This window comes from Patagioenas fasciata, chromosome 4 (assembly GCF_037038585.1).
Source record: "Patagioenas fasciata isolate bPatFas1 chromosome 4, bPatFas1.hap1, whole genome shotgun sequence".
Lineage (NCBI taxonomy): Eukaryota > Metazoa > Chordata > Aves > Columbiformes > Columbidae > Patagioenas > Patagioenas fasciata.
In genome coordinates this window covers 13,818,134-13,830,649 of record NC_092523.1, presented here as the reverse complement: position 1 = coordinate 13,830,649, position 12,516 = coordinate 13,818,134, and the positions used below count along the sequence as shown (strand labels likewise).

The following is a 12,516-nucleotide window of genomic DNA, read 5'->3' as shown; positions in this document are numbered from 1 at the left end:
CAAACACATTTACAAGATTAATGTTCACTGAAACTTGGCATGCTAAATGAAGTAACAATTTACCATAAAGGCAACCACAACACTTTGGTCTCTATATGTATCTGATCATAGGATTTTGCTAAGTTCACGGTTAGCAAATTCAAATTTGATGATAATGATAAATACTTCCCATCAAAATGAATATTACAGGTAACCTACAAGTAACTATGTTTTTTGCTGACTGCAGTGCAGGTAAAACATCTCACTTTAACATAACTCACAGTGGGTACTGAAACCTACAGTGTATAACTGTATTGACTTTACCATTTTAATAGCAACAGGCAAAGCAAACCTAAATTTTGTCAAAATCCAGGTTTGTGGGCAGAGTAAGGTGATGTGGTGTGATGTGATGGGATTCCTGTACACAGGAGGAATACAAAAGATAATTTTATGAGAACAGGCTTCACGTCTTCCTTAAGGTTTTCCTTCCCTTTTCAGCATAGATATCAAATTTTTCTCAATGCTTTAGGTAGCTGTGAATTCTGAAATATCCTTTTCTTGTTAAGGAAATCTTCTTTCCAGTCTCTCATCTCCCATGGCAGGTACTAGAACCTCCTCTTTTCTCATCTCAGAGGTGCACACATTACACCCTGTGTCCCTCAGGACTGTGCTGTACCGTATCTTCCTTGAATTTCTTCGTGCAACCTTCAACTGTCTTCCACTTGGCTCCTCCCCTCATTTATATTTTCCTCTCCCTGAAATCTTTGTTAAAATAGGCCCATTCCTATGAAAGCTTCCATTTAAAAAGGATACATAACTGTTTTGAAAAAAGTCCATTATTTAAACATTTCTGGCCAAATCCCTTGATGAATCAAAACAATTAAGAAATTATACAAATAACTATTTTGAATGCCATTTATGTTTTCTATCCTTTTAACTATTTGGCTTTGTTTGGAACAGTGCAGTTGCTGACTATCAAAACCTTGATGTTATTATTCTAGTCAACTACATAATTAGTGCTTAATGGCACCTGTGCAAGGATTAACATTAACGTGCTAAACTAGATTAAACATTCTGAAACAAGCAACTTTTTTTTTTAAACACAAAATTCCAAATTAACTCAACTTAAAAGGAAAGGGATGTATATTACAGACAAAATTTACACTTTTGAATATTTAAGAATAACACATCCTGAGAAGGCTGTCTAGTTATTTGCAACAATATTTTTTATTATGCTGTAAATCTGAATTAGATAATAAAACAAAAAATTGAACATTGCATTTCTATTCTGACAGCTACGCAAGACACTTATACATGCATCTTATGGCACCCTAAAAACACAGAAAGTCTTTCTTTTTGCTAGCTTTGCATGTGTTATTTGACAACAAGTACATGCAACAAAGGGAAGAGTAGGTTTGTCACATTAATTTGGAATGCAAAAAAACCTTTATTTACCTATTTCTTAGGATAGAATCTGACTCCACGTAGTTCTCTAGAATACCTTTCAGCTTTTGTTCAGAATTTTCCAGCTCTTTTATTCTGAGGTTCAAATTATCTTCTCCAGCACTGTTTACTTGTTGATCAGGTATGCTTGCATCTTCTAATTCCTGGAAAATCCAGGAAGTGTCAATTTTAGCACTGAAATCCAGCATATCAAATCCTTCATTACTGGGCATTTTAACACAGTAACAAAATCCTTGTTCTCTCCCAGCTGAAGTACCCATGACGAAAAAAACCCAAATTATTATGTTCTCAATGTACTGCAGTCTAAGCATGCAAGGAGAGTCTAAGACTCTGCTGATCAAATGAACAGTCCTTCTCAATTCTGAACGTGTTTATTATTTATGAGAGAGTCTCATTTCATTAGCCCCAAAGTAATACAGCATGTATGAAAGGAGCTGCAGTTTAGAACATGAGATCCTCATAAAAGATTCAATTAGACTAATTCATGAAGGAATTAAGCATTGAAGTTTTGAAAAGAGGATGATTTTCTACTAAATAGAGTTCATAAAATTGAGTATATTTATCAGCAAAAATGTGCTTGTTTTGGATAAATGAATGATATTTTTATTGTTTCAATACAGAAGATTTAAAAAAGGATATAACCTATTTAAAAAGCAATCTATGAGTATTTCAGATAAACATTTGGTATATTTAACAGGAATTTTTGAACTCTTCATTCAGTATTTGACTTACAAGTCTACTTCACCTCTGATATTTTATGAAAAATTTATGTCAAAAAAGGATTTTTTTTTTCACTTAGGCTTGGGAAGGAAAGCCTATTTTGTTTCTTTGTCTCTTTTAGCATAGCTCTAAAAGTTCTTCAGCCTGCAGTTCACCTTCAGTTATAGAAACTCTCATTGGTAAGTATAGTCCTGTAACTCACATTTGTGAAATTGCTTTTGCTACGTTTGCATTGATTTGGAACTGGATCCATAATTGGAATTTAACCACTGAGTTTGGACCTACTCTCCAGGAAACAGACAGTATTTATTTTTGTCACTGAAGAGTAGAAAATATCAAAAAGTCACTGCAAAAAGAATAAACAAACAGTTCTTCTCTTATTGCCCCATGTTTTGATATGTGCTATTCACACATATAGCAATTTACATAAAATTTTAGTATTTTGGCCCAATGTATCATTCACTGGCCTTATGTCAGCCACTCAAGAACCTGGAGCTTAAAAGATTCAGCCACTCCCTTGAGAAGCCACAATACTTAAAAGCTCCAGGTGTGTAAATACAAAGAAAGATTAAATCCACATGGACAACCAAGCTGAAACCATTTTGGGATCTCCTCCAGACTTACCAAGCCCAGTCCCTTCTCAGAGACCATACATTACTGAGACGTGCAAACATAATCATGGCTGTTCCCTGGCTGATATAATTTCCCAAATGGAACAGCATCTTCAATTTTGAGCCCCTTGAGACACTCATATTTTGTCTGTATTTATTATTTGTAAAGTGAATAGACATCCTGTTCCCCGAAACGGGCATCCCTGAACACTGCTGCAAAGGGAATACATAATAATAGTGGACATTGCTATTCTGTTCATTAACAATTTACATTGGAAGCCAAATTAATGCAATTTTCAATTGTGCCCCACTCCAATATCCAACTCATAAGGTGTGAAAAGAAAATGTCTTAGTGGTATATTTTTCAGAATGTAGCCAACAGATAAAAACAGGGAGAATAAACCAGGTAGGAATTAAACTGACTCTTAAAATCATTACTCTGATTTCTACTCACATATTTCTATTACATATTCTTGTTAAAAGTGCACTTTTATTCACAGATATAATGGCAGTTAATACAACAATTTATAAAGTTTATTTCTAAGTTCCCTCAAACGTCACAATTTATTAGTCTCCAAGCTTCTGATGTTTCATCCTGAAAACTACTGAATACTTCAGCATAAGACCAGGAAAGCTGTTACGACATTTCAGAAATTAGGAACTTATTGTTTCCTTCTTCACCTATGCAGCTGGGAGAGATGATTTAAAAGCTGTGTCACAGGAAGTGAAAATCAGGTCCAGCATCTTAACATGTGCTGAATTTAGTCAGGTAACACACTGTACCTGTTCCCAGCTCTATAATAAAGAAGAATATGCAATAGATAGTAAGACTGGAACAACATACTAGGTTTTCCAAAACTACAAACTCTGCTATTTTCAGTAAAGAAGGAAAACACGAATGTCATGGAAAATGTGCCCCAAATCAGCCAGCTTCTTTGAGAAAACTGGCACATGTGAATTACAATGTAATGAAACACATAAAAATTAAGAAAATGAAACTATTCATACCTTTTCTGCTTCATAACAAGACAATCTCCTGTCTCCGCAGTGCATTTACCATTGCAGCCACATGCTCTGACCATCTTGCATTTGTGCTTGCAGTTTCATTTCCAAAGCAGTGATGAGCAAAATGATGTCTATGAGAAGAGTGATTCTTTGCAAAGTAAATCACACTTTCCAATTTCTGTTCCTTCATCAGCACCTGGTTTGGTTATTCCAAGCTCTGTTTAGTTATGGTCCTTCTCTTTAGACTAATGCCAAATCTCTTCCTTTTGCAGTGAAGACCTCATTCTGTCATCACACCACTAAAAGCTTTAACCAAATAATGAAAAATCTCTGTTTGAAAACACATTCTCTAAATGCTTGATCCTTTTGAACAACATATTGTGAGCAATACATTCCTTTGGTAATTGAGTTTCCAAACTTCTGTATGGTCCTTGTTTCCAGTTTAAATTGTGCTTTGTACCAGGAAACAGGGTTATTCAGACCCTTGCAGAAGCCACAGTTTGCTGCATCTGACTGAATCAGTCTTGTGGAGTTCCTCAGCTCCTTCAGCAGGTAAATGATCTTGTCTGCTGACTCTGTGGAGAGTACATCTCTGGTCTTGTTTCAGAGACTAAATTCATCTGAGAAAACTGGCTTAGTTTTAGGCTGATTCCTGCACCTTCAACAGAGAGATATTCAGTTGCTATGACAAACCTCTTTCTCAGCTTTCTTTGTGCTGCCTTGATTGTTCTTTACCTTGCATTATTTTTTCAATCACAATTTCCACTTTATCTCATGTATTATTGTAATCATCTTACTCCACTCTATGTTCATGTTGGAGTTCAGTGTGTGTATGGGAGCAGACCTCTTCATCTGTAGCTTTCCGTGTAGCCCTTTTAACACAAAGATTATTTTCAAGAAAATGTGAAGGAGAGAAAGCTATCTTTTAATGTTGTGCTCTTAATATTTTAAGTTTCTCTCAACATTTCAGAAATAATTCATGTATTTCTTATATTGCTTTTCCAGCTCTGAAACAATGATTTGCTTTTCCCTTTTTGAAAGAAAAGCCTAATCTTTTTGAATTTTCTAACCATTCTCAATCTTAAATAACTCTTTACAGTTTTCATTTTTTTAAATGTCTACTTCACCCAGAATTTATCTTGCAGTTCAGGTGGTCAGTGTCCTTGACTGTTCATCTACCTCTGCCTGTTGAGATTGTGCCATTTTTCTTCATGGTAGCTAGTGTCAATATTTTGTTGTTGTTGTTGTTGTTTCACCTGGTAGGATGCCATGATTTCCAGATATTTATTTCCAACTATTTCTCTGCTTATCACATTTGTCTACACACCCATTTCTTCAAGCCCTTCTTTCTTCTTGAAGAGATAACTGAGTACAGCACATCATCCATTCTTTTTCTGACCTCTCAGGCCACCCTGAGATCTTACATTCTCCCAGTGCTATCTTTACAAGTTATTGCCTTAATTTTCAAGAAACATTCAAGAACTCATTTGTCCCACGCAGTTCTTACCAATTCAAAGTTTTTTTAGTTTCTTGGTTTAATCTACCATCTTGCCTTTCTCTATAACCCATCTTTTCTCTCTCTGGATTTACAATTAATGAATTGAATATGAATTTTACTACTGCAGGGTTGTAAATCTCTCTTCTTTTCCAACTTTGAACAGTTGTTTGTTTGTTTGTTTGTTTGTTCGTTTTTCCTGTTTGCTGTGTACTATAGAGAACTTATTGTCAAACACTTAGCTTTTTTATATCGATATTAAAAAGGAGATTCTGTGTTTCCTGGGTGAAATGCAAACCACGTTTGTTGAAAGCATGCAGTATGGAGACAAAGATCTCAGTACTGTAAGAAAACCATTTGGTAGATAACAGTTCACACAGCAGCCAGTAATTGCACTTGTATTTTTTCCAGTGTTTGATTGGTGTGAGAGTGTAAATGCTGTTTAGGTTTTTTTTCAGTGTTTATGTTGTGCTGGTCATTACTTGATTATCAAATCATTCCAGCTTGAAGCTATACCTTTAAAAAGTCTCTAATTTTAAATTCAAATATTTTGCAGCTTCAAGTATTACGTAAACTGTTTTATGAAAAAAATGCACCAATTTAAAGCTGCTTAACAACTATTTTCTATATTTTTGCATGTGGACTCAGCTGTTCACTCCGTAGATTCTTCCAATAGCCTGTATACAAAACAAAACCAGAAAACAAAAATAACCAAAAAAAAAAAGAAAAAGTCTGCTGAGTTCTAGATGGATGACATTAATTTAGAAATAAGCGTTGGCATCCAGCCCTAAATTCACAGGCAAAATTTTATATTAGTTTCAAAATAACAAGAACGAACATTACTACCAATAAACCACATTTGTGTTGAAATAATGAACAGCGTTAAAGACTCCAACTATAGTTAAGTCTCTTAAAATAGACTTTGCTGTCTTACATTAACCAAAGACAGATTCACCTCTGACAAGATGAGTTAAAGGGAATTACCCTCCACACTAGCATCGCAATATAATGTGCACTCCAAAAAATATGAGAGTTGAGTAGCTGTATGGCTACACAGCTATTATCCCTGTGTTATCCCCTCAAAATGCTTGTCACCAACCTTGAATTTAACAGTTAAATAGTTGTTGTTGACAGGAAGAGTAGTAGGTTACATCAGTGCAACGTATTTTCTGGAGTCTAATTATACCTGTAATTTTATTTTTTTTTTCCAAAGGGGACCCATAATACTATCAGGTATACGATCATGGAATCTAATAGATCAGACCTAAGCTTTGAACTCACAAAAATGTTTGAACTAACAGTATTTCATAATACTTTAAATGGAATTTTTAAAATGCTGGTGATCTCAGGTTATAGAATGCTTATATAGCGTCCCTAAACTTGGCCAGTATACTTTTTGTGGTATTTAAAAACAAATATGCTCATCCAGATGTTAGCATCTCTAATCAAGACCGGAGTAAAAAAGCTAGATGAAACTCAAAGACAATAGTTTGATGACTTGCTTTAACATTAATCTTTCCAAATTACAGTAAGCAAAGTAGCATCTGCCCTTTCTGATCTCCACAGAACAGAAAAGTCAAGTCAGATTGTGGTAAGGTGAAAAATGTACTACAATACTCCTTTCTTCTACACATCTCTATAAGCATGTGCTCAATTTTTGACAAAATTAAGGAAATTTCAGAAGGAACATTTAAAGTGCTGTAAAATTATTGCTCTATTTCAAGTAATTTTCAACACTCATCTAGCATTGAAAAGAAAGCTACTGCACTTGTAACAAATCAATAATACCCTTGGATTGCATTCCACCCATCTGCACCTACCATCATTTTTTTACAAAATATAAAGCATATGCAGTAATGCTAATAATGAAAGACCTGAACCAGTTCCCAAGAGCATCAACAGAAGGACAATAACCAAATGTATTGGGAGCTGAATAAACCCTGAAAAGAGCCTGTGACTGTACAGGTCTGATTTTTCAAAAGTACTTGTGATCTGGGCAGAAGAAAATACTGTTTCAAGCCTAATGTAAGGTAAACATAATAGCTTTTTTGAGTAACTATTTTCATCACGTCTCTTCATCACGCAAGACTTGATCACAGTTTCAAAGGGGTTGATTAACCATATTTCCTACTACAAGGAGATTCCATGAACATAGTTAACAATGGATTCCACAGAAAAAAAACTTGGAAAAATTGTAAAGGTAAACACATTGTGTATTTTCAGTTTAAAACACAAACAAACAGAAACCCATAAAAAACTCCAAACCAAAACAACAACAGGAACAACAAAAATACTGTGTAAATATTCAATAGTTTTAAACCATAGCTTAATCTTCTAACAGTTAAGTAGTTGAGTTACCATCCTTACTGAAAGTCAGTGTGCAACATGCATTGGTCCACAGAAGAGAGCTAGGAATGATTTTCTAAATTGTATTTCCCTCTTGTTCAGTGTGAAAAGTGAGCACTGCCGCTATAGCTCCTGCTATAGAAGAAATTCCTTGTGTATTTTACATTGAACTGAGAGGACCAGGACACTGTGAAAAGGACAGTGGGAATGACAGCATCGTCTCAGGAAATAGACATCGAGGTTTCTTATCCTTGCCCTTTCCATGTTGCATGGACACATGGAGGGTCAGTCACATTGCAACCTTCACATCACCTCATAAAAGGGAAATTATGTTGTTATTCCCAAGATATTTCATGTCTTTAAGGATCTTAATGAAGTGAAATGAAACCCCTTTTTGCATGAGTAGTGATACTTACAGGGCTTTTTAGAAAACAAAACTGAAAACCAGTGTTCACCACCTCTCCATCCTGCATGACAGAAGGTAGGATCCTACATCAGTACCTGAACCCTTAGACAAAATGTATCTGCTCTGCAGAATTAAAAAGCACCCATTGCAGTTAGTGCAGTCAGCATCTTGGAATGCAAAATCATTTCTCGTTGAAAACTCAATGACCTGCAGAAGTCTAGGAAGGTAACTGAAGGCACCAAAGTTGGATTTTATAGGTGACTTTCTGTGCATGCAAAATCAGTGTACCCTCCCCCATGGTTTCAGGGTCTTACAAAGACGTTTCTCCAAACACGGCAAAATCTGAGAGTTAAAAGTTGAGTACAAAGAAATATAAAGAATACCAACCACACGTCTTGGCTCAGTTGTGTCATCAAGGCCACAGAATGAAAGCTAGTGAAAAAAACAAAAAAAGGAACAAAAACTATAACATAAGATCAAAAGAAAATGAGGAAAAAAAGAAAAGAAAAAAGATGTAAGATATGTAATATGAAATCAAATTACATTACAGCAGTTAGTCTTACATCAATATTAATCAAGTTGATCTGAAAGAGACATACAGTATACAAATCTTACTCTAAGCAAGGGTAGCAGAGTACAAAATTCAGTATTTGAGGGAAGGTTTAAAAATGGTAACATTTGTGGATTATGTAACTTCAGAAATATCAGGTTCGGCTCTCTGACTTAGTTAGGCACGTACATACAATTACACACTTTAAAGCTTTCCTGAACCAAGACTTACCAAGCCAAGACCACAAACTAAATGAAACTTAAATGGTAGAGAATCAGTTATGAGAACAGCATGAAGTGTTTAAACAGCACTCGTTCCTCATGTATCAATTTGCAGAATAAAACTGAGGTTTTGCATTATTCTTTTGCATAGCCTTTAGAGGAAGGACATTTTGCTGAAGAAACTATAGCGTAAAAATACTGTCATCCTTATGTTCTTATTTGACAGAATTTCACATAAAACTTTAAAATTGAATCCATTCCTGAAAGAAAATGAAAAACCATATTCATGACACTAACTATATGTGATGCACTGCCTTTAGCTATAACCAGCAATGAGGCCCAGGTCTAAGTATCGCCCTTCCTTCAGAAGCATAAGAGTTTACTCCATAAGAAATTGTTGTGTTCAGTATCAACAGAATGTAGGTGTCAGTCTGCACCCACTGACATATTAAACCTTCAGAAGAACAATAAATTCAAAGTATATATTACATTGATTCTCTGACAACACAATCTTCCTTCAGGCAGTCAAATTCAGAATGGGATTTAATCCCAAGGAAAAAAAAAAATCAAAGACAATATAGATAAAAGGAAGCCTGCCACCCATCTAGGAGTTGAAGGATGATAGAAAATGATAAAGTTTTTGTGAGGTCTCCTGTGAATGCAACAATAAGGCAAAGAGAATGTCAATCATTTCACTTCATTACCAGCTTTCTGCTAAGCTTGTGATTAAGCTGGTTCTTTTCCAATACTTTTCCCTATCCATTGCACTGATGAACCGGCACAGATGATGCTAACTTTCATTTTCAAAATTAGCAGTCTGCCTAATACCTTCTCTGTAAACTGTAACGACAAATGACAATGATTAAAGGGTTACGTTTTGGAAATAGTAACATCTAGAGATTTTGTTCTTTTAGAATCGGTGGATAAACACTAATATTTGCAATAATTAGCATGTAGACATATCACCTATCCCCTCAAGGTTTCTCTCTCTTGAGGAGTTAACTGTAGCATCTTAGACGTCACTGGTTGCTAGGCAGGAACATCTTCGGGTGTAAAATGGGTCCAGGGCAGAAGAGGGCAAAGGCAGCAAAAGAACCCTTTAAGGGCTGGATACTGCCGGTGTTTCTCTACTACTGGAAACAGGGACCACTGCCTCCCTGATGGACACAGACAGACTAGCCCCAGCCTGGGAGGAGTGGGGCTGATGTAAAGTGACAGTGATCAACAGCAACAGACAGCCCAGCTCCCCACAGCTCTTCTCCTGGCTCTTCCACAAACCCAGCTGGATATCAGTGTTCAAAAAGTGCAGAACCAGGTATTGCAGAGGGGAGACAACTAGAGCAGGAGCAGAAGGGGCCAAGGAAGCTGCTGAGGGAGTTGGAGTAGCTGCTGGAAGTGCAATACCCCCTGAGGGTGACATAGAGGGGCTGCAACATCCTGAGAGCAGGTGAAGGAACAGTGAACTTAGTGAAGGGTAAGGAAGAAACCTTCCCACATCCAGCATGCTGCTCCCTAAAGCCTCTCTGACATCCACAGACCTCTCTGGCCTCTTTCAACTCCCTTTCAGAGTTCTACAAAGGTCTTCCTTTGGCTCTTTTGTCCTGTTCTGATCAAAAAAGAAAAAAACAAACAAACAAACAAACAGTGAAATCTCCCCTAACATCTCTAGCAGCAGGTTTGTACCCATATATATCAGAGAATATGAACATGAAATGATGTGACTCATCTTGGGATCTAGGCACTGGTTTAGTAAAAGCAACATAACTAAAACAGTTTCCTAGAGCTCAAAGAAAACCATGTTGTCAGCCTATGTCCTGCAGAATGGACTGAACTCCGCAGATCTGGGAAACACTTGAGGCCGCAGTCCATGAACCTTGTGGCATCTCTTGCTTATAACCAGAGTGACCCAAATACATTTGCTGTCCTAATGCTCCATCAGAGCTTCTTCAAAAGAGGAGAAAATTTGGATTCCGGATTTTCATTTGTAACTTGTTTCTATCTTAAAGCAAGAAATATTTTTTGGTTGCAGTGTTTGCCACATGCACATCACTAACTTTTTTAAAATTTTCAGTATTTGCAAGTTTTGCAAAGCAATGTTATTCAAAGAACAGGGCTGAACTAACTGCTTCTGTCAAACAGAGACAAATCTTTATATTGTTTCTTGATCTAAACCACAGCAAATCCCCCCCTTTTAGCCTAGTGTCTTTCAGACCTCTTGATTCCTTTCTGTACTTGAAAGAAAATCCAGATAGCAAATTATTTTGAGCAGATTAGGGACAGAGCTTCATTTTATGCAGCAGTGACTTGAACACAAATTTTATCTTTTTCGTTTTAAAATAGATTTCATGATATTAAGTACTATCAACGTCAATGCAACAGAGAAAAATAAATTATTACGAAAAACAATCCATTGGCACTTCCCAGGTATTTATTTACCTTTTCCTCAATTTCTTTGAGTTGCCTCTTTTGAAGTTCAATTTTATCTTCTAGATCTCGAATTCGCTGGAAAAGAAAAAAGCAAAATATGAATAATTAGACTTAATTTGAAAAGTATATGAATAAAAATATAAGAAATAGATTAAAAATTAACACAGCAAATGCCCATTATTAAGGTAACACTTCCTTTACAGTTACAGTAGGTATGTTCATGGCAGGATCAACCCACGTTTCCATGAAAATGTGGCATTTTAAACCAGCTCACATTAACAGCATCATGTTTACTACCAGGAAGTCTAATCATCGCCACTCATTAATTGTAATTTATCATATATATACACAGAAAATTCCAGTTAGCACCAAAATTTTTAGAAGTACAACACTTCTTTCTCTGCAACTGCCAGAAGTTTTTTCTACTTAATCAGACAGACAGCAGATTATAGCATCACCTTTTATTTTAACTCTCTACTTTCATTTCCTGTGAAACATAACTATGCTTCTGGCATAGTCACGCTATACCAGAAAAACAGAGCACCCAGATCTTCATATAATCACTACGACACTATCCAGAGATTCAGCTATGTCCTGTTGCCAGAGTCACCTCCCACCAGAATCAGACAGAATGTGTCCTTCAGTGCAGCTCTCCACATTTTTAAGGATTTTCCTTGTTCAGTTCCACAAATGTTCTCAAAAAATATGACTGTTGTTGAGTCTTCATGTCCTATGTTACTGCTGTCCCCTTGTTTCCATTCTATAAGTCATAAATCTTTTTTTTTTCTTATTTATTTATTTTTATTTTTCTGGGCTTCTACATTAAGAAGATGCATTTTATTACACTTTTAGTATATTGTATAGTATATTAGTATGCTTTTTTCTCTTTTTTTATAGGCAGAAACCTGGAATCTCCTACTAATTCCTGCTGGCAATCAAGGAGCAATTTTATACTATCAGCTTTTTCAGGATTACCTGACCTTTGTGTGACTTACAATAGTTAAGGTTATTAAAAATTTCTGAATGTTGAAAGATAAATCATCTAGTCTAATTTCTATGCATAGGCCACTAAAATTAACATAGCAGCTGTTGCACCACTCCGAAGTTATTTTATTACACCCAAACTGATTTACACAATAGTAACTGTTTCAAAACAACATCCAATCATTATTTATGTGTGATCACTTGCCGTCAATAATTAATTACCTGCATTCAATTCAAAGACCTCAAATACTGGGAAATGCCCCCCACTCATGGTAGCCCAGAACAGTCACAGCAAGGCAGTGGCTGAT

General features: G+C 35.9%; 1 protein-coding gene across 8 annotated transcripts in view; it reads right to left on the bottom strand.

The window, feature by feature from the left end:
* Positions 1–12,516, bottom strand: part of JAKMIP1 (janus kinase and microtubule interacting protein 1) — a 230,294-nt gene that overhangs the window by 75,867 nt on the left and 141,911 nt on the right. For 3 of the 8 annotated variants that reach the window (XM_065836054.2, XM_071808567.1, XM_071808565.1), the window contains 4 exons: positions 11,234–11,299; positions 8,414–8,458; positions 3,783–5,951; positions 1,435–1,586 (listed from right to left, as the gene is read on the bottom strand). In XM_065836054.2, the coding sequence (XP_065692126.1) occupies positions 5,919–5,951; positions 8,414–8,458; positions 11,234–11,299 (144 nt within the window). In that variant the 3' untranslated portion in view covers positions 1,435–1,586; positions 3,783–5,918. Of the gene's footprint in view, positions 1–1,434; positions 1,587–2,787; positions 2,988–3,782; positions 5,952–8,413; positions 8,490–11,233; positions 11,300–12,516 lie in introns of those variants that run through there. The other 5 variants (XM_065836048.2, XM_065836046.2, XM_071808563.1 and 2 more) reach the window with 3 other exon arrangements.